The sequence below is a fragment of the Uloborus diversus genome, chromosome 10, assembly GCF_026930045.1.
Source record: "Uloborus diversus isolate 005 chromosome 10, Udiv.v.3.1, whole genome shotgun sequence".
Taxonomy (NCBI): domain Eukaryota; kingdom Metazoa; phylum Arthropoda; class Arachnida; order Araneae; family Uloboridae; genus Uloborus; species Uloborus diversus.
Genome location: NC_072740.1, coordinates 7,110,313 through 7,133,584, shown reverse-complemented (window position 1 = coordinate 7,133,584; position 23,272 = coordinate 7,110,313). Strand labels below are relative to the sequence as shown.

Sequence of the window (23,272 nt, the reverse complement as noted above, 5' to 3'; positions counted from 1 at the left end):
CCTTATCAACGTCATTATTTCTGAAGTCAAAATAAATCATGGGGGAGAAATACATCAATCTTAGGCATTCTACTAAAATTATAAATTGCCAGTATGTTCTCAAATTTACTAAATACTATTTTTTAACACACATTTGAACTAAAAGGATAATTACTAATTAAGAAGTACTTTAATTAAGAGAGCAAAAGATTAGATTCCCACTAATCATTAAAATAGTTCATCGTTTGCACAATTAACAAAATTACTACTTTGATATTAAATTGGCCTCAATTTTTAAACATTCAGCGTCTTTTTCTTTTTTTTTTTTTTTTTAATTTTTGTGAAAAATGCATTTATTTATTTATTTTATTTAAGAGTAAAATAATTGGAACTTAGCTGGGTGGTTGCTTATGGTGTCTTTTTATAGGTAACACTTTCATGCAAGAATGAAAAAAAGGAAAACAAAAGGTTTCGAAATTGAAAAATATTCCACTTCAGAAGTTACGTTTTCTGGAGAATGACCCATACATGAGAACCTAGCTCATGAGAAAACCTTATATTTATACATGGTACAAGTAGTTACAGAAAATTAAGTTCAGAAATTAAGCTCAAAATATCAGAGTTGGGACTTCATTTTAAATTAAACAGTTTCAAAAATTTATTATTTAAAAATATAATAAATTCAAAATCTCAAGTAGTTACTGATATTGTTTTCTTGTATGAAATACACAAAGCTTTCAAACAAAGGACAGATAAATTCCAAAGTAATTTAATGTGATATACTATTGATGTTAACTAAATGATGTAAAAGATCATTAAATATAATTTTTTTCCATACTTTATTTCATTATTTAAATTACTTTTAAAAAGAAAATAACTTTAAAAAGTAGTTTAGATATTTGCTACACAACACTCATTTTCTAATATGAAAATTGAAAATAAGTCTCAACAACTACAAGTATGTTTTTAAAAAACCACTTCTTGAGTAAAAATTAAAAGACTTCATTTAATTCTACAACAAAACAAGTCTTGCACTTTAAATATTTATATGGAAGAAACAGAAAGTGAGTTTCATTGAAGTGATATGTTTTAACTATTATGGTACAGAAATTAATTTATTTCAAAACATTTAAAAAATCAAAAAAAAATCAGCAACATACCAAGTGAAGACACGCTTTTTTTGAGATACACTTCACCCATATCTTTAGAAATGCCAAACAAGTCTGTTATTGTTGAAGCATTATTTGAATATATGCTATATTCAACGGAAGAAGAATGTGAATCATCATCTTCATCTACAGCACGTACCTAAATTGAAAATAAGAAACATTGTTTTGAGTTTTTATATGTGCTTAGCATAAATATTTATAACCTTGTACACAACAATTTAAAACATTCTTAGAGACACTAACACTTTAATGGTTATCTCAAACGTTTGAGAGAAATATATTATAAGATAAATACAAAATTACTGAAAAATAGGTTGTTTTTTGTCAATTAATATCTTATTTCATTTCTAAACAACTAAATTATTTGTTAACCTGACCCTCAGAAGAATTTTCAAACAAGATATGATGCAACACTTAAAAAAAAAAGGCACTTAACAAGAGATGGAGGACTTTGAGAGAAAACAAAACAATTCTCAGTTATCCTAGGAAGACTGCAGTGGCTCTCTTTAGAGGCCTCACTGAACATCACTGTTTATGAGACCATATTTATAGAATCGGAGTGGTGGATTCCCCAGAATGTTCTTTGTGTGACTTCCAACAACCAACAACTTTTGAACATTTAGAAAGTTGTATTGCCTGATAATCCAAGGGTGTGCAGAGGGGGGGGGGGAGAGACATCTGTTGGCTGGGCCTGAGCCTGAAGGGGGCCCAAGATTTTTAAATGACGTATGAAATATATATGAAGAGACATAAGGAAACAATATCGGGGGGGGGGGGGGCTGAAAGAGTGATTTGTGATGGGTCCCAAAATTTCTGTACATGCCCCTGGTATTATCTAAACATGAGGACAGTGTCAAAAAATATTTGAGAGCTCATGAACAAATGGCTTAGATGCCAATGTTCGACATTTGTAAAACAGATACCAATGTTCGGCGTTTGTAAAACAAAAAAAAAATAATAATAATAATTTCTAAAATTAAAAACAGGAAGGTAAACACACCAGTATAGCTTCATAAGTGGCCATTTCAAGGTTTGAAACGCACTAGTAGTAGTCGCAGTGAAGTATATTTCTAAACTGAGGGTCTACAACTTTAATTGCTCCTCTTGAAACTCAATGAGCGTATTATAGCCCAACTCTTTCTAAATCGTCCCAATTTCTAAAAATGCCAGAATTTCAATTTGTTCAATTTTTTATCCATTCTTTTTTCCAAACCTCAAATTTGATCCAGTGTCCAAAATCTTAAAATCCATCCGAAAAATTTACATTACTTACTTTAAATTCAAATAACTGATGCATAAAGTTGATTCAACACAATAGTTAAATTGAGAAACAAAAAAAAAAAAAAATCACATAATTGTTGTTCATAGCTTTCCTCAAAGCATATAAGTAAATTTGAAGTGGCCACTACTAAAGCACTGGCCACACCTGGCGTTTTAATCTATAGGCAAAAAGTGAACAATGAATTAAGCATGACAATAGTGAGTTATAGTTGGAAAAAGATTGAAAAAATAAGAAATATATTTGGTTGTTATTGTAGAAAAGTCATTTTAAATTAGGTTCATTTAGACACTAATGGACCAAATTTAAAAATGAAAGAAAAACTTCACTCCTAATAACAAATACATCTCTTTCAGCTTAAAAGGCAATTGAATTCCACAATTGATTCCTTTATCCAACATAAAGACTACTTTTAATGCTAAATATTTTTCAAAAAATCAATTACATACTCTGTTTGTCAATTACATATACTACATTATCAAGCACACAATGATATATTTCATTAATAGCTAACTCAAAAACCCATTTTTGCAAACAGAATTACAATATTTTCTTTCTTTTTTTGTTGTTAAAAAAGTTAGCCTTAGGGTAACCTAAATCAAAAAGTTCATTACATGTAGCATAATTTATTTCTAATTCACAAATGAAGAAAAAGTAAATGTAATACACATGATTGAAAGTTTTACCTGCAACACTGTTGTCCCAACAGTAGTGTTTTCATATACATATGCCTGATAATCCGACACTGTAAATTGAGGAGCATTGTCATTTTCATTTGTTACTGATATTCGAACTGTAGAATAACCTGGTCTACCACCGCCATCAAAAGCAGCAATAGGTACTTCATACAGACGGTGCTTTTCCCGATCAAAACTAATACGAGCATACAGAACACCTAAGATATAAAAGGATAATTTAATTACCTACAAAAAGCAACCAATAAATCATTACAATTCAACTTAGCCTAATTTTTTCTTGCTTCATAATTTTATTCAAGTTAAGCAATTGTAGAGAACATGATTTACTTAGTAGAGACTGGATTCATTTTTCAAAGCCAACCTTAAGAAGTTTTGAAAAGTTCTACATCTTTTGTGTGATGCAGAGTTTCCACTACGGTTGCATGTTTTGCTAAATGTGAAAATACCATCTAAAGTACGAAAATGAAGCAAGTCATTTTCTCCTTTTTGCTCAAGTAAAAAATGAAATACAGTAAAACCTGTCTACAACGATACAGTTGGGACCTAAAAAAATATTGTTAAAGACAAGTTATTGTTATAGACAGTTTGATTATTCATGGCTAACATTTTTCTGGGACCAAGGAAAATATCGTTATAGACATGTTTATTGTTATAGACAGTATAGTTATACACAGGTTTCATTGTACAACTATACTATGCAGGATCCGAGAGAGGAAGCTAGAGTCATGATATTCAACTTAATCTTATTTGAAATCTTAGCTAAGACGTTAAAATTACTTAAAAGTTCAACTAAACTTTGTCTCAATGAGCATTATGTGTCCCCAGTATTAGGGGGAGTGGACTAGTTCACTTTAAAAAATAAAACTTGTATTTTCTCACTAATAAATACAATTCTAATTTTTTTTATTTCAAATTAAAAACAAATATATGAGATATATTTTCAATTTTAGCTTTTTTGCTAAATATCTTTTGAACTCAGCTTAAACCGTGGCGTGATGCAAATGTTTAGTTTATTTTTAAAATATTTCTTTTGAAACCAATTTTTTCTCAAATGTGCTTCATTTAAACATTATTTTTTATTCCTTATATTTATATACATATAGAAATGATAGCATTAATATAAGTGTTTCTCCTCTTTACTACATAAGTATAATAACTGAAACAGCAAAAAAAGTTAAATGGCACTATCTTGAACATAAGTAAAAAAAAAGCGTTTCATACCTGTTTCGGGGTCAATCATGAATATCTTATCATACACTTGGCTTTCAATACTATATGTGATCTTTCCATATTCACCTCTATCTACATCAGCTGCTTTAACAGTGATTACAGGTGCACCAGGCGGCAGATTTTCACGTACAGCTATTTCATACACTGTACGAGTGAAAACAGGAGAATGACTATTTTCTCCTAGGATATTCACCTTAACTCTTGCATACCCAGAGTAGACACCATCAGTCACAGATACATTTAATAGGTACATAGACTGGTTGCTGAACTGGTGCAAATTAGACAGAGTCACTATTCCTAACAATAAAAAAGTATTCTAGTAAGGATGATAAAAGCAGGATTCCATTTTTTAAAAAGTGTCTTCAAAAGTATAGACTTTATAAATCATTCAACAGAATATTATTAACTATTAAAATGTAGAGAGCTGTCAAAACACATTTAAATGTCAATGGGTACATAAAAATGCTTAGCATTTACAAGAAGCAAAGCTGCCAGTATAAATAAAAACTAGGGAGAGTATTGAATAAGACTGGAGGGACATTAAGACAGAGTCTGTTGAGAGGTTTCTTTGTATTATTAATTTTCATATTTTACAAGAGAATGTTTAACCCCCTTGCGGTTGGACAGTCCCAGAATTACATGTTAAATGGACGAGATGTCTCGTCAAGAAGTGTAACTGTAGTTGTGCTTCTTTGTTCTATTTTTTGAGAGTTGGCAATGTTATCTTTTAGTATTAAGTTTCAGATAAGAGTTTTGGATTAATATTTGAGTAATGATAGTGAGAGAGAAGAGAAAAAAGGTTAAGAGATTTCTCTGAAGTTAAATAGCGAGTGATTGTGTTTTTTGAGAAATTTCAAGCTGTGAGTCTTAATATTGCACAGGTAGTTCGAAATGTTTCTAATATAAATTTTCCCATGCTATGTACTGTGTCCCGTGAATAAAAGAGTCTGTGAGATATATGTTTTATCTATTCTGTTCTGAAGTCAGGTCAAGTTTTCTGGACAGTGTCAATGAGAGAGAAAATTTTCTGTCTCTTATGCAAAGTTATCTATAGGAATGGAAAAAGTGCAATCAAAATGTTTCACATAAACTTCATTAACCATTAGAGCAATTTAAAATTTATAATTATGGACATTTTAGATTAATACAGGCACAAACCTTGTAAAAACAAACTCAAAGAGATCATCAAAATCAGTTTGCCTTAACTGCAGTTACTCAAAAAACAATAAATAGCATTATGAGGAAACACAACATGTCAGGGATTAGGCCTATCATTTGGGAAATTTACATATGAGTGGGCATGGTTTTTGTTGTTTTTCAGTATATTTTACATTGAGTGAGTGTACACCTATACTCTTTGGCCTCTCCCGGAATATTTTCGAAATGGTGGCCTGACAGGCATCTCAAATGAAGTTCCTCTTAGCAGTAACTCCTTTAAAGTATGTTTGAATTAACTAGGTTTGACTGTAGTAACTTTTAAAAGGTGCAAACTATCAACAGATTAAAAGACTAAGCATATACAAACCTGTTTGCGAGTTAATGGCAAACACTTGCTGTTCATTTCCACCAACGATGGAATAAGCTAACTTTTTGTGATCCGATTCATCAGGATCTGATGCAAGAACTCGTGTCACAAACTGTCCTCTTTGAGCACTCTCACTTATCATACATTCATATTCATAGTATTCAAATTTTGGAGGATTATCATTCATGTCAATGACGTCAATATGAACAGTTGTAGTAGCACTAAGGGCAGGAGAGCCACTGTCAGTAGCCATGACCATGAAATCATGGTAAGCCTGTGAAAAGAAGATTTAAGATTATAGTTGAAAGAATTCAGCAACACCTCTTACAATAGCTCATCATTCGAGTATATTTTTTCACCAATAAAAAAAAGTAGATTAATGAACACTGTAAGGGAGGGGCAAGCATAGAGGAACATGATGGTGGTTTTTAGTTCCCTTCCCCTTAGTGCTGTATCTTGGATGTTTTTTTCCCCACGGAGCAAAGACTTGAAACTACCGTCCTTACCCATCTGCTTTCTAGTTCCTACATTAAATTTTTTTAAATAATGAGTGATTTCATAAAAGTTACTGCATGTTCAATATTGAGAAATTCTTTACTTGCAATTTATTGCTTTGAATGTAAGATAGATACTAAAGGTTATATATTCATAAAAGTTTTAGGCTGTGTGGTAGGGGTGCAACATCGATGTCAATATTTTGGAAACATCAATGTTTTTGTTAAAACATCAATGCTTTTAACCTGGAAGTTTTTGGACCATCAACGTTTTGGTTTTAATGTTCTTTTGATGTTGATATTTTTGCATTTTAAGTGAAAATTACCATAAAATTTGCTCCAATTTTCTCGCTAGGTAATTAAGTTTACTTATAGAGAGTTGCCAAAAAAATAATTCTTTTGCATCCATTTTATAAGATCAATTTTTCTGTTTAGAGGATGATTTTTGGGAAGATCACTACAAGACAGTAGAAGATTAACTAGAGAGTGAGGAAGGGGTCAAAGCTATTATAAGAACCTGACACTGGTAGTCTGGTGACAGAGCTTGAAATCTATTTCAAGGCTCCAGTTCCTAAACTAGAGGAAAATCCATTATGTTACAATGGTGAAAATTATAACTTTAAAAATTCAGAGCTGGTAAAAGTTGCTTTAAAGTATTTGATAGTGATGGCAACTTCTGTTCCATCGGAAAGAGATGTTTCTCTGACTGGTGGGATAGTCTGCGAAAAGAGAAATGCACTTCTGGGGCACAAAGTAAACAAACTTCTTTTTCTCCAAACTATCAACACCAATATTTGAGGCTACTTATCAACTTCCCCAACAAGTTGTCCCTCTATTACTTACAATTTGTGTTTAATTATTAACTAACAGTACAACACATACTGTCCACCTCTGAATAGTTGAGCTCTGCTGCCCGACCTATTCAACGATTCCATTACTTGAAATAGGGGTGAGAGAAAAAAAGGGCTTAAGAATTTGCGGATTTAGTTGGCAGTGTATTGCCTATTTGGCGAACACAATGTCACTAAACCTAACTATTAGCCAAGCGGTACAGGATTTTCTCGTCAATAAAAGGGTTTCAATGGTTGCTCAACCACGCCTAACAATGCCTAGAAATGGACTTGTTCAAAGCCATAGCTCAACTTGTCAGAGCTGAACAGTATTTCTTGCTCTTAAAAATAATTGTTAGAGTCAGGGCCGGCTCTAGTAGATTTGCCGCCGCAGGTGATGTTGACAGGTCCCCCCCCCCCCCCCCGGTCTATATGTTTTTTTTTTTCGAAAATCATCGAGCATACTCTCACGTTCTGCTGATTTTGAGCTACAAAAAAATAAATAAAGGAACTGATTTGAGTTTTTCATTTATCCCCCCCCCCTCTTATTTTTTTGCCTCTTTAACATTTTGCCATTATGAAATTGGCCGCCCCTAAACTCTGCTGCCCTAGGCCGTGGCACAGGTCGCCAACCCCAAGAGCCGGGCCTGGTTAGAATTAATTTTGTATTTTTAAAATAATTAACACAACTTTTTCTCAGCATTCAACAGACAGTAAGTGCTATGATACATTTTTTCTTAGACTCTTTTTTGATGTAAATTTATTTTTAGTTTCATTCATCTTGAAAATATTATCCTTACTACTATAACTAGTTTGTATTAATCGGTGCTTGTCTTATATTATCAATTTTTGTCCTACTATAATACCAAGATGTTGCGAAATTATTCTTATTAAATTATATTTATGATTTGAGGTTCAGTATTTTCAATTTATTAGTCGGGTACATATTCTTTTGTATTGCTTAAATTAGTGTAGTATATTCAAAAATGATATTAATAAAACTATTATACTTTATACTTTAATAAAAAGATCGATGTTTTAAAACATTCGATGTATCAATACCATAGATGTTTTAATTTCTAACATCGATGTTTTGCCATCTATGTCGCACCTCTACTGTGCGGTAAAATCGGAAGAGGGACGGGGTGGGGAACTTCCCCCAAAAATTTTTACAGATCAAATCCTTACAAACGGTTTTAGTTGATTTTTAGCGGTGTTGGAGGTTATGGGGGGGAGGGAGGAAATTTGCAACTTTTGGCAATTTTAATATTGTCAAGGGGGAGGAGGGTTGGGGTTTCTTTCCAAATATTTCTGTAAAGTCAGAGTCAATTTTAGTTTATCTATGTGATGACGTCAAATCCTCTTGTCAGAAATTTTTCGAAACTGTAGCTTTAAAAACGCAATTTATGCCATCTTCCGTGATTGGGAACTTTAAGAGAATGGGGAGGAGTCAAGGGCCCTTACTCTGCAAGATTTTTCGAATTGAACTTCTAAAAAACGCATTTTAGAAGATCTTTGATGACGTTTGATGAATAGTCAGAATTTAGAAGCTATTCTTAGATATTTTTTGACATTGAAGTTTTTGTGATGCAATTTTTAGCTATATGTTCAAGATATTCGGAGAGGGGGAGGAGGACTCATTCAAAAATTATAAAACTTAACGCCTTAAAACACATTATATTTTTTTCTCTCTTTTTGGTGACATTAGCAGGAGGGGAAGAGCATAAGCATTCTCCCAGGAAATTAATTGATATTGAGGCTCTAAAATTACAATCTTGAGTTAGCGTAAGGGATGTTATGGGAAGTGGGCGGATATTGGGAGCTTAGGTGATGTTGAGAAACTGCATTATACAAATAAACAAAAGAAGGGGGGGGGAGGCTCTGATGGCTGATTTTTGACCAGGTAAGGGCAGGGCCATCCAAAGAGCTTTCGGCTCCCGGGCCGAAAGTTTCCTCGCACCCTCCCCCCCCTATACACACAGAAAAATCAAGTTAGTTATAACATCAGTGCATAATACATACTTGAATTTTTACATATTGATAAACAGAACAATCAAAGGGCTATGCATATTACAAATTAAAACACAAGCAAAGAATATGTTTTTAATATTTGTGAAACATAAATGCCCCAAAAACTTTTTGAAAAATGGAAATGTTAAAAATCCAAATATTTATCTAGTAAAATGTTATCCCACTAGATACAAAACAAACAATTAAAACTGAATTGGCTATTTATATTGATCAAACTAAGAACGCGAATAAATAATTTGCTGATTATAAATAGAAAATGTATTTATCAAAGTAAATTACATCAAAATTAAATTTTGAACTGGACTCATGGACTCATCCAAGATTCTTTTCAAGAGTTTTTTGGTTTTACTTGTGCTAATTTAATATCAGCTTTCTTATACTACACTGGTTATCATAAATTAAGGAAAAATCACAAAAATAGCGATAACTCACTTAAAAATAAGCCAAACCGTGTACAATATCAATATGTTGCTGAGTAAGAGTTGCTCAATAAAACTGCAATATGGAAATAAGTGGTGCTGAAATTGGAGTGTGTCATCTGTGAGGAGCATAAGAAGTCCACGTTTGAGAGCAAGCCTATAAACTGCGCTGTGATACTGCCATTAGAAATCCAAGATAGCCATTTTGTAACAATGACTTCCAGGCATCATTTGCCTGCAGAACTACGATAGAGAGCTATTAGGAGACAAGAGGCAGGGCAAAGTCAAGCAGAAGTAGCCAGATGGCTAAAAGTGTCCTTTTGTGGTACACAGACTTTGGAGAAAATTTCAAACGACAGATTCGGCCTTCAGGAGGTTCAGCCAATTACGATCAACGGCTACGACGAGCGCCGATGACCAATTTTTGAGGTTATGTGCACGTAGGAATAGAGCCGCTACTCCGACTAATCTCAGATCTTCCCTTGCTGCATCCACTGGAAGGTTGGTGTCAACGTCAACAGTATGCAGGAGGCTTTAAGAAAGTGGTCTACATGTGAGGCAACCAGTCATTTGTGTGCCACTCACACCTTGCCATGGAAGGGACCGTTTACAGTGGGCACGACAACATATCCACTGGATGCCTGGTCAATGGAGGGCTTTTCTCCTTTTCTCTTTACTGATGAGTCTAGATTTAGTCTATTAAGCCATAGTAGGTGTTATTTGATATGGATACCCGTTATCATTTATCAAACATCTGCCAAAGAGATGGTTACGAAATAGGCTGTGTCTGGATTTGGAGTGGTGTCTCTTTAGGTGGATGCACAGACCTCCATTTCTTTCCAAAGGAAACCCTGAATGCTCAGGTTTATAGAGATGACATTCTTGATGCTTATGTGCGCCCATATGCTGGGGCAGGTTATGCTTTCCTGTTACAGAATGATATCGCAAGACCACACAGAGCTTGCATTGTAGATGATTATCTTCAACAGGCTACAATTCTCCGCAAGGAGTAACCAACTCGATCCCCCGACTTGAATCCTATCGAGCATGTTTGGGATGCTTTAGGAAGACGTCTAGCTGCTCCCAACCCACCCCCTCAGACCCTTTCCACGCTTGATAATGCTTTGCAAGAGCAGTGGCTCCCACTTCCCATGGAACTGATAGACTGCATAATTGACAGTATCACACATCGCTGCATGCTCTGTATTGCTTCTAGAGGGGAACATATTCAATATTTAAGGTACTTTTTCTATAGCAAACTGACACTGTCTATTTGTTCATTTTAATGATGTGTTAATTTCAATACTGCCATAATTGTCTGATACTTTCTTTCTATGTTATTTTATATCTATGTGTTGCATATTGTGGTAAGTTTCATAAAATTTTACATGCAACTTTTTGAGTAATCCTCATTTTTGTGATTTTTCCTTAATTTATGATAACCAGTGTGTGTTATAAACAAAGATGTTATTCTTTTGCATCAAATATTTGTAAGTTTTAGGGAGAAGCCCACAAATACTCAACAACGCCGAAAATCACTCAGAATTGCGTTTTCGGAGCTCTAATTTCGAAAAATCACTGTCCCTAATATTACAAAATATGACCTTACAAATTGCTTTTAAGACTTGAGTTTAAGAAAATATTCGTGCAAGAGTTCCCAATGCCTCCTTTCTTTAATATCACAAGCAATGGATTTTTCAAACGACACTTACAAAAAATTTAAGTGGGATAGCTCCTGAAAGTAAAACACTACTTAAATTTTTTGAACCATAATTTTGAACAATTATCCTGGGAAATGCTCCAGATCCTCCTATCTATAAAATCTTTAAAGTTTATCTAAAGTTGCATTTTTGAAGCTTCAATTTCGAAAACTTGAAGGGGGAGAAGGAATTGATTTCAATCTATTTTTTTAAATAATCAATCGGAAACAGTCTCTGAGCAGTCCCATACCCTAATGTCAATAAACATGGCCTATAATCGCATTTTAAGGCTAAAATTGCGTTTTTAAAACTATAAGTTTCAAAATTTTGGAGCCGGACACCTTTTGTCCTTTTTTCCTATCAGATGAACAAAAAAAAAACATTTTTTTTTTCAATGTGCCCCTTTAAAAAAATTTTCTAGTTACGTCAGTGCATGGAGGGGCAGAACTCAAGCAAATTTGGTGAGAAACTAGACAAATGAGAAGTATCTTTTTGTTTGATTCGAAACAGTTATATTCTCAGAAATTGTACGTTTCAATGATACAAAGGAAACAAATGTTTTGGAGACTGAGAGACAGGAATATTTTCGTGCCATAGGACTAAATCGAGATTCATTGCAATGATTCCCTATTTTGTGTGTCTATGGCTGCATATTTATGATACCTGAAATGAGGTGGCTCCACAAGGTTCCCCTAATTTTATACAATCGGGGCATTTTAAATGAAGAGGGGCGCCACAAGGCACCCCTCATTTCGTGTGAATGTCGTCATGTTCCATCAAAACAAGGGGCGCCTTGAGGCAAGCAGGGCACCCCCCCCCCTCCTTTGGGACGGCCCTGGGTATGGGGAGGGGGGAAATGCAGTTAAGCAGTTCTCCTCCAGAATTTTTTTCCATTTAAGTCCTAAAAATGAAAGCTTAATTCATATCATGTGACATTAGCGAGGAGAGTGGGGATCTGAAGCTACCTTCTAGGGAGGGGTGGTTGTCCCTCCCTGCCCCCCCCCCTCTGGCTACAATCATGGCAAGGGGCACCACAAAGTGTCCATGGTATCATTATCTATGCAAATATTATAAAAAGAAAGAGCAGATTTTTGTATGTTTATATGTTTGAGGTAATCTCCGGAACCATTGCACCTATTTGAAAAATTCTTTCACTATATGAAAGGTGCATTCGTGCTGAGTGACATAGGCTATAAATTATACATTTGTGTATTTATACTAATTTTTTAAACCAATACTTTGTCTTTGCTACCAGTTTAAGTTTCATACGGTTTTGTTTTTATATATGTAAAAACAAACCCCGATTATCCCGCATTTGGAATGTCAGAATGGGTGAAGGTTCTCATCGAGCTGAATGCTGAGGGATGGAAACAAGTCAGCGAAAAAAAAAAAAAACGCCAAAAGCTTTGCATGTATTTGAGACTGCAGAAGATAGGGTATAGAACATTCTATTAGCATTGGACATTGCAAACCATTTAGGGTCACAGAATGTTTTTGCTTTTAAATTTATATAAATGAAACATAACTTGAGATTCACTTTGGGCAAATTAGTTTTTGAATTCAAGTAATGCAGATGAACGATAATAATCCGTGTTTCTAAAAGTTGTAATTTTGCATGCATTTCGGGCTATCCCCCTTTAAGTATTCTTAATCATACTAAAATCGAAAGGAAAAATATATAATAAGGAATTCACTTAAGTATATTTAGTTTTCAAAATTCTTAAGTCAAAGATTAATTGCACATAATTACCATAAATTCAAAGTTAAGAGTTAAAACCATACAAAGAACATTCAATAAGAATTTGACACAAAAGAGGGGAAAAAAATTTAAATTTATTTTAGAAATATTCCTTCTTAATTACCACATTTATGAATTTAAAATGAAACAGCTTACAAATATCCTATCAGAACGAAATTGAAAAAAAAAAAATTTAGAGGCAGGTGAAAATAACAAGTTTTCCAAACAAAACGAGTACAAGAGGTAGAAAGGTATCCCCGCAGATTGAGAAAGACTCACCTCTTAGTAGAATATACCATATTCATCCTATACTAACAAATCGGAATTTTGTCACTATAAGAATTCATTTAGAACATTTTCGTGGACCAACTTCTTCCCAAAATCTTTCAACAGGTTTTGAACAGGTCCTGCTAACCTAGCAAACAGCATTTATAGAACTCGGTCTTATAGAGGATGACAAACCTTGGAAACAAACCTTATTTGACACAGGTAACTTTCTGGTTCCGCTCCTGATTTCAGGGAATTCTTTGTAACAATTTTATCATTTATGTCAGCTTTTAGATTATATTGCTTTACGGCAAACATTTTTAAAAAGATCTCTGTGATGACATATTGCAGGGAGAGCATCAGCAGAAAAATTATGATTGTTGATTAATTATCACATGATATAAACCAAAGTCTAATTTAAATGAAAAGCAAAATTTGTCAATGAAGCAAAAACTCAAAAGGTTACTTTTGTTTGCCAACCAGCAAAATTAATTCTATAAAAATAAGATTAGTTCAGGGTTGCAATCTACTGAATGAGTACGTTTTGAATCACTTGCACAATTTAGTACCTGCTCAGCCACTTGCTTATGGCACAATCGCCTAACGTTGAAAACCAGGAACACAAATTAATGTTTACTGGCATACCCGGTGAAACTGTAAAAACTTAATAAATTCAACCTTAGACAATAATCGATCAATAGGTAGACTGTCTTTTGCAATATTTTTTCACGGAATTCCTGGGACTTTACTTAGTAATGAAAAAACTAACATTCCTACATTTAACCACCTTGCGGTTAAACAGTCCAGAATTACATGTTAAATGAACGAGTTTTATCGGCATACTCGGTGAAACTGTAAAAGCTTAAAAAATTCAACCTTAGACAATAATCGATCGATAGGCAGACTGGCTTTTGCAATGCTTTATCACGGAATTGCTGGGACTTTACTTAGTGATGAAAAAACTAACATTTGTACATTTAACCACCTTGCGGTTAAACAGTCCAGAATTACATGTTAAATGAACAAGATATTTCGTCAAGAACTTCAAGGTGGTTAAACTATTTCGAATATCTCCTCCAGAAAGACTTAGAAAAAACGGGCGATTGAGATAACCTCTTTAAGAGGGTGTCTCAAAGTGTAGGACGAATATTCAATGAGCCACTGTTCGAATATAGAAGGTGTAGATAGAACCCAAAAAAAGAACCCGAAAAAGATCAGACAAACTTAAGATAGGTGTCACCTTCATATTTGATAGTGACTTTCATCAAACCCTCCTGTGGTAGGTACTCTAGAGGAACGCCTGAGGATGTACTTGAAGCCTCATTAAAGTTGCCTCCTTTTTAGGAGCTTTATACAATCTCGGGCCATTGATCTTCATTGGGGACTAATTAATTGACTAGGACCAGCCTAGCTGGGCCCAGAGCCTGTTGCTGGTCGTCACATTTGTATTTGTATTTGTATTTGTATCTTAAGAACAACTATAAGAGCCTGTTTAGGAGATGGTGGTAAGCCTTTCTTGAGTATTTTATTGCAAGTAAGTAACAGGAAAATGCTTGGAAAAGGAAATCTTATCAAAAACAATGAGTTGGAATATTATCTCTAAATGATTTGATCCTCAATGTTTATCTTGAAACCAAGAATCTTAGTCAAAAATGTCTACTTGGATGTGGGAGAGGGCTATTGTTTTATTCCAACAACGCTGTGCATCATCTTCATAAATTACTTTAATCCCTTATTAACTCCTCAGGACTTCTCTTCGTACTTTTAAAATTAAAAGCGATATTCCAAATCATTTTATCGCTTACTTTTAATTTGCCTAATCTTGCCAATGGAATTGGACCTCAATTAGAATCACTACAGAACAATATAATTCAGAAAATTCTTATTTCAGCACTAGCTGCAGTTCAGTTGACTGATATTCCTTACATTCACATGATCCCTGCACTTTTATTTTTCCAATTTAAGTGATTACCATTTCAAATGAAAATTTCATCAAATCTAAAGTTAAAATGCACAATTATTTGTTGCACAACTTTACATACTGGAAGATTGTACTGTTCAGCAGGAAGTATATGTTGGTCTCTCTTGATCACGAAACGAGTCAAATCGATTTGTTTCAAAAGTCACAAAAACGAAAACTAAAATGTTGTTTATCATTAAATTTTAAATTAAAAAGTACCTGCATAACATTCATTTATGATAGATATTTTCTTTTAACTCGAACAAGGTCGGGAGGGGCTGCTAGTTCATACATAATTTGATTGATTAAAGGAGCCCCAAGGAAATTTTAATTCTTCAAAGGCTGCCGCGAAAAAAGATAATTTTGGAACTCCTGTTTTGAGACATTATAGAATGCATTAAAATATATTTTACAACAAGAATTTACAATATGTCTGCAGTAAAAGGAATTTGTCAATCAGAATAAAATGTCAAGCGGGGAAAAATTGATATCAGTTTTATTCAAAAACTTTGCCAGCCTGTGAAACAGCAAATTAAGAAGTTTTTATAACTTTTTGGAGTTGCATTTAAAGTAGAATAAACCCAAAATACCAAAATATCATGTAGTTAACTTTGTGTTTTTCAAACAATATAAATTTTAAAAGAAACATTCATCCTTAGTTCTAACAAAAAAATTTTGATCCTATAACTCATAAAAAAACATGAAGATTCAAACATTTTGTATCTTTATTTTTAAAAATATATTGTATTGCAACATGCTTTATAAAAAAATAAAATGTGACTATCTGTTTTTATGCACTTATGTTCAATTTCTAATGCATTTCATAAAATTCAATGACGTTCAGAGAAAATAAATGCCTGATATTAGGAGTACCAGTCTGCAGTGAAATAAAAGTTTTCTTTGTGAATTCATTAATTTATTAATAGGCGTTCTACTTTAATTCAGTAGTAGAATAAAAGTACTTTTTATAACTTATTCTAAGGCAATAGAATTATATAACAATTCAATTACATCAAAGCAATAACTTAAAGTATCACACATATATTTTTATTTTGTCCAATGTCTTCTGGCGTCGCGGACTACGCAAAAAAGCAACCTCGGTGTTGGATAATGCATTTATTTATTTAGACTCTTAAACACTCAGTTCCCATTAAAATTAAATAAGTTAATGAAAACTCACACTCTGCACCAATTGGAGACATCAATCGCTGAAAATCCGCATTCAAAATTCGCGACACACATCATTCCCCTCGATACTAGCTCCATGATTATTCTCTGCTATTGTTTACGTTCTAGTTTCTGAACCATGGAAACCATGATAAGAGTTGAGTTGCTCACTAACTGAATTTCTGAGATTTTTTTCTGTTTTTCACTGAGATTTTTTCTGTTTTGAGTAGTGGACCTATAATATTAATGGAGGAAAATGCCACTACGGAAATAACAATGTGCATAAGATGAGGTACAAATGAAGCATTATGAAAATTATTGTTCAGACGCTACTCTTGTTATATGAAAGAACATAGGAAGTATAGTTAGTGCCTTATTAAACTATCCAACACCAAAAGAGGGGCCGTGGTAGCCCGATCGGTAGAGTGTCGGATTCGGGGCCGGAGGGTCCTGGGTTCGAACCTCGATGGTCGAAGACCCACCGTCGTCATTAAAGGGGACTGGGAGACGTTAAATATGCTCGTGGTCTCAATGTCCTCCAAGTGAAACGATACCTCTGGGGGTGCTAGCACTAGGTAGCTATTAGCTCCTGGACTAGTTCTAAATTCTCATTAACTGTTCGATCCGGTGATGGTGCTGCCATCTATCGGTATATAAAATAATGGAGGCAAGGCACTTAGTATGCAGTCCTCGATATAAATACAGTTGTAGTCAGTTGTGACTCTGAATAGGAATAGGAACACCAAAAGTCCATCCAGCTAAAAAAAAATAGCTGTTCCTGAAGTATTTTGCCTCGCTAAACACGAAAATCACCACAAAAAGTTCAGATTAGCTCTAGTTTTCAAGACAGAGAGTTAACTAGGGCAGGGAAATTTCACTAATGCTCTTTTTTCCTGGCAGATAGCCCCCCCCCCCCCCTCATGGGTCAGACCGTCTTCTAAATTTCTGCTCCAGCTAGATTGGATAGAAAATCACACTACAAAAAAAAATGGACTTCCAGAAATTGAAATTCTGGAAAAAGAAATGCCCAAAATGAGCATTTAGCAGATATCCACACATTTCTGCTTCCACCCATGCTCATTCTGCTTGGATTAATTTTTTGTGCAGTAGACGAAAAAAAATTAGCTAAGTACTAAAAATACATGAATTTAATCTAAATATGTGTTTAGCAATGATAGAGAAAAGGAGGGAAAACACTAGGCGTAACAGATATAAATATATTTTTTGATCCCTACTAAAACACAGATGGTAAACCCGAGCCCAATGTTGGGAAATGGTCAGAATAGTTGGTAAATGGTTTGGTCGGAGCAGAACGGTTTGACCAACGGTGAAAAGCGCTAGCTCCGGCACCTGCCTGCGTGTAGTAAAGGAGGTCGTGGGTTTGATTCTCTCTGGTGTCCTTTTGGGGTTATTTCCTTCTTTTTCTGATATAAATTTCATTCTGACTTGTGCTGTCTGTGCCGTTTAAGTACGCATCTTAAAGCACGGTAAAATATCTTCAATAGAAGAAAACAGTTGGGCAGTTTGGCCAACAATTATCTAACAAAAGTCCAAGTTTCAAGTTACGTCATATCGACTAAAGTTGGCAAAGTGGTGTGGGCATTTCCCAATTCACGGGACGCGGGGTGGGCGGGTATGGAGAATTTAATCCAAAATCCGACTTCAGATGCCGCATGACTTCAGCAAAAACCTAACCCAGGGTGGTAAACGTTTTGGTTTCAATGCCTTACCATTTTCCTTGTACCTGCATCATAAAAAAACAAATCTTTGTCATTTTTATTTATGTATAGACTATGGTACATGCATCTTGCTTTTTACCCGACTGAGTGTTCGCGACGCAAAGGTGGGTAAATGTGTTTATGAATCTATGTAAGTATGTTTGTTCCAATATGGCGCTGTAGAGATTAAACACCCAGGCCGATATTGATTATGTTGGCATAAAATATTATTTTATTTTATTTTTTTCTCGGTCCACAGCCGATAATTTAAAGAAAATAATTTAAAGTTAAATGTACCTACTTTAAGCCCAGTCTGGTAAATGTTGAACTTGTCAACTAGTTGGTGCTAACACTTCAATCGACAATTCCCCCACGCCATAATTAATGGCGACTGTTTACTGAAACCATTGAAGATTGCATGTCCCGATGTGTCGATTCAGAAAAAGTTGAGTTGTCACCTGATTGATTCGAATTAATTCCACTTGTCGATGGAGAGGAGTACGAATATTCGCGGCAGTGGAACAAACAAATGAGTGATGGTTGAAGTAGAAGTTAATGTGGTGACGTCATCGAGGCATGGAATCTCATTGGCTGATGAAACATATATATTGTGGCGAGTGACAGCACTCAGCGGCAGTCTCTCTTCTCTCAACGATCCCCGGTTGTTGTTTTGATCGTGAAGCCTAGTCCGGCTCACGTGTGGGGGGGTTTTTCCCTGCGATGCTAGCGGGGTTTTTTTGTGGTGTGTAAATCTAAATCTTCCAAGTCCTGGAATTAGTATGAGTCCAGGTGAAGAAACACTTGTGTTGTGTCCGGCCAATTAATATTGCCGGGGAAGTGAGTTCCTATATGTCTACCTGAGATGTTCACCGATCTACGAACTGTCTAATGTTGCCTTCCCATTACGGACATTCCTGAAGTGTGATCCGGGGGGGGACCTTTTGTGTTGCTTCAAGTTGATCCTTCGGACTGGCCAGCGACTACATCGACATATTGGTGACATTTTTCCTTTATTTACTGGAACCACTTTTGTTATGATATTTTGGGGGTGTTATTTTATGGGGATGTTATAAAAATCCTAGTCATATTTAATAAATGTATTTTCCTGAAACATGTTTTTTTTGCTTGTCTCCAACTTGACATTACACGGCCAGTTAATGTTGGCTTAGTTTAAATATCTTAACCTTTGGATTTTAAACTTAACTTTAATTATGCCAACAGATTATTCTAACGTCAACCTTGCAAGTGACACTAAACCCATAACAGTAATCAAAATTCACCATCAGTAGCGTAACTATGGGGTCTAGCGCACCTGGCAAACTAAAGTAATTGCGCCCCCCCCCCCCCCCCCAAGGATCGTCTACATGGGAAGTCACCGGAGATCATTGTGACCTCCAAAAAAAAAATTTTTTTTTTTTGGACCATTTGATTAGTTGATTCGACAAATAGGAGGCAGCATTGTAATTTTTTCTTATTGTCTTTTTTAGAATTGTTTTCAATGATGCCCAATATTAATTCTCAGTAGATGTTATGTATCTGTCTCTAGCTCTTTTTCTTGCGAGTTTTTTTTTTTTTTTTTTTTTTTCATTTTTTAAAGCACTTTTCAAATTTTATGATTAAAAAAAAACTCTTAAATTTTTTTTATCAATCATTGGAATGCCGCCCCCCTGACTGCTGCGCCCCTGGCGAAAGCCACTCCTGCCAACCCCTAGTTACGCTACTGTTCACCACAGCAACAACCAGTCGCCATATTGTCATTCGGGATCGTTTCGCACGCAGTTTTTACTGCTTGCATTTTTTGTTTACTAACAAGGAGACTTTACGGTCTCGGAAATTAAGATCGGGATGAAATTCAGCAGATTAGTAGTACCCCTTGAGAGTGTTCACACAGTAAAGTAAAAAAGCGCACTAGTCAGAACATTCGGAGAAAACAGCCTCTAAAATTTTATGCGCAGCTTATATACTAGTATATATACTATATACTTATTACCAGCAGCAGCTCGGTGGCTATGTGGTCAGCGTACTGGATTCCCGTGCAATCCATCCCGGGTTCGTTACCTTTTGAAGAAGTTTTTTTTCACCAAAATGTACCTCTCTTGTTCAACCTCGCGACGTCTATTTTTATAGACTTAGTAAAGAATCTAATATAGCGTATACAAAATTGTGCGTATCTTGTTGAAAATAATAGAAAAATAAATACCCGTGAAGACAGCATAAAAATACAATCAATAGTCGATCATCAGCTGTCATCGCCAACTTTTAATAAAATCATTCGGTATACTTCCAAACTTTCGAACAAAAGAGAAATTTTTACGAATATTAATGAAGCATGTTTTCCTACGAATCTTTTACAGAAAGGTTGCTCTTGTAAACAATCTTCCTTTATACATTGTGCAAAATGTCAAAACAGTTTTTTTTTTGCATGTTATTATGATAATTATCATTTTGGTGCATGTATAAAATATATAACTGTAAACAAAAACTAAATTGTTAAATTTTATAAGTAAACTAACAAGTCCTACCCGAATTTTGTTGCCGTGGTAATTCAAATTATAATTTACTAGCAGTACCCGCACGGCTATGCCCGTGTTAAGAATTTAACGGAAGTCGATTGAATAAAAAACTCCACGCTCTCCCCTCCCCCTTCTGATGTGAAATGATCATTTTGCCTCAATTGTTATTTCTTACTTTACTTTTCAGCACAAAGGTATCTATTATCTATTTATCCTATTAAAGTCTCTTTGGAATTCAAAACCATTCGCCGAAACACATAAAAAGATTAACAGTAGCTTTAAAACTCAAAATAGTCCTTCAACTGTGCAGTTCGTCGCTTAACGCGCCAAGCAGCCACGCTACCGTAGCCCTGCCCTTTAGCGAGTGAAGCGTTTTTTTTCTGCAATTTAAAATGTTTCGCCAAATAAACAATACTTAAGAACAGAAACAAACGTTGAAGAAGTAGGGAAAGCAAAACCAAATAGAAATATGCTACAAAATTCAAATTATGTAGCTGGATATCGAAAAAAAAAAGGAAATTCAAAAATCAGTTCGCTGACCTCAACAGCTCCACAATAGCGTAGTCGACCACGCGTCTGAGGGGCTCGGCATGGTTCCTCGCAGCTATCGACACTGTCGGCCAGCGCCCTCTCGATGAGTTAACTTACCCCGCCATCTATGAGGAATTCATAGAACTAAATTTAACCCGCAATCTATTACGAATTCCCCGAACTAAACAATTTATAAAACATTTAATTTAAAATTACAAATATTTTGGTCAATTTGATTTTTAAAAAAATGCCTATAGCCTTCCTCAATAAATGGATTATTCAACACAAAAAATTTTTTTTAATTCGAACCAGTAGTTTCTGAGATTAGCGCGTTCAAACAAACAAACAAATTCATCAGTTTTATATTATTAGTATCGATAATCGATTGATCTCAATTTTCTCTATTAAAAATACATCACGTATTTAAAAATAAAGTATTTTCTTCAATTCAAATTTCAATTAACTGTAACAGTCGCTTTATAAATTTATATTTAAAAAAATCTTCGAGAGGTATCGAACCCGGGATGGATTGCACGGGAATCCAGCACGCTAACCATATAGCCACCGAGCTGCTGCTAGCAAGAAATCTTCAGTAGTATATATCTCAGCAAAAACAACCCTATTATAAAAATTTCCCCGCCAAGAAAACTTTTAACTTTTCCCCGCAAAAAAGAAAGCCTTCATCCTAAACCCCAAAACCCTCAGCCTTAAAAAGTCATGATATCTAGTTTGCTCGCCAAGTATATGTCAAACTATCATCCTCCCTGTTCTCCTCTTTCATCACATCTACTTCCGTTTGAACCTCCTCCCACCTTCAACTCCTCAGAAATATTGATAGATCCTGAAAATTGTTTATCTTGTTTGGCGAGAGGCTTTTCTAAGTGAGGTGGTTGCTTGGTGAGAAAAAAGCTTCCTATTGAACATTAAATAACATTACCTAAATGATACATATTACCTAATATCTAAATGATACATATTACTTAATACCTAAATGATAATATTACCTAAATGAACATTAAAATCTCCGTTATGATTTTTTTAACCTTGTTTTTTCCGGCATGCCGGAAAGGACCAGGAAAGGGTTGTTGAAAATCTGGTGACCCTCATATTTTGTGGCATGCCGGCAAATGCGGGGTAATACGGTAGTCTGTTCTAATTATGTACACATTTTCACAGTTCAAAAACCTAAATGAAGCGAGATATTTTTATTATAACTAACCGCAAAAATGTTTTTGTTTTGAAAATAAATTTAAAGATTTAAAACTGCTTTAAAATTAACATTAAATAAATGTTATCACCATAAACAAACCACAAGGTTAAGCTTAAATCAGAAACGATAAAATTGGCGTATTATTACGACCAGGCTAGTATCTATATTTTACCCCCCCCCCCTGCAAAAATAAAAATTACCAGGGATCCTAACCGCACACTTTATTCGCCCCCCCCCCCCCACCAAAAAAAAAGCTAACTTTTTAACGATTGATTGTTTCAAAGTTAAAGTCAGTTTAGATTTTATTCTGTGATGCACAAGTTAACTGTTTATTTATTATTTTTTGTTTATTTATTATTTTCTTCTTATGGGAGGGTAAACCGATTTGTGACATAATGCGTAACGACGCAACTCTTGTCTGCATTCCTTTCGTTCTCGCATACGACAGAAGCACACATGCTCGGGGAAATTCTGTTTCTTTACTGTTTGGGTCAGTTTTAAGACTTAAGTGATAGTAGAAAAAGTAATGAAACTAACAGAAGATGGGTGATCGTCGCAACATAACGCAATCTCCTAACGAAAGGTGAGTTTAATAATAAAATATAATACCAATAACATTCTAAACAATACATATTCAAAACAGCATTTAATCTTTAAATTTATTTTCCAAACAAAAACATTTTTGCTATTAGTTATACTAAAAATATCTCGCTTCATTTAGGGCTTTGAACTGTGAAAAGGACATATTTTAAACGAATTTCATCCCCGCGGAATCCGCAACGCGAAGGTTGGGGGCGGCCGAGCAAACAAAAAT

General features: G+C 34.6%; 1 protein-coding gene across 1 annotated transcript in view; it reads right to left on the bottom strand.

Annotated features, from left to right (window-relative positions):
* LOC129231593 (fat-like cadherin-related tumor suppressor homolog) overlaps positions 1-23,272 on the bottom strand; it is a 354,750-nt gene that overhangs the window by 71,675 nt on the left and 259,803 nt on the right. Inside the window, 4 exon segments of the mRNA XM_054865953.1 lie at positions 1,140-1,287; positions 3,114-3,322; positions 4,347-4,652; positions 5,881-6,158. Coding sequence (XP_054721928.1) covers positions 1,140-1,287; positions 3,114-3,322; positions 4,347-4,652; positions 5,881-6,158 — 941 coding nt within the window.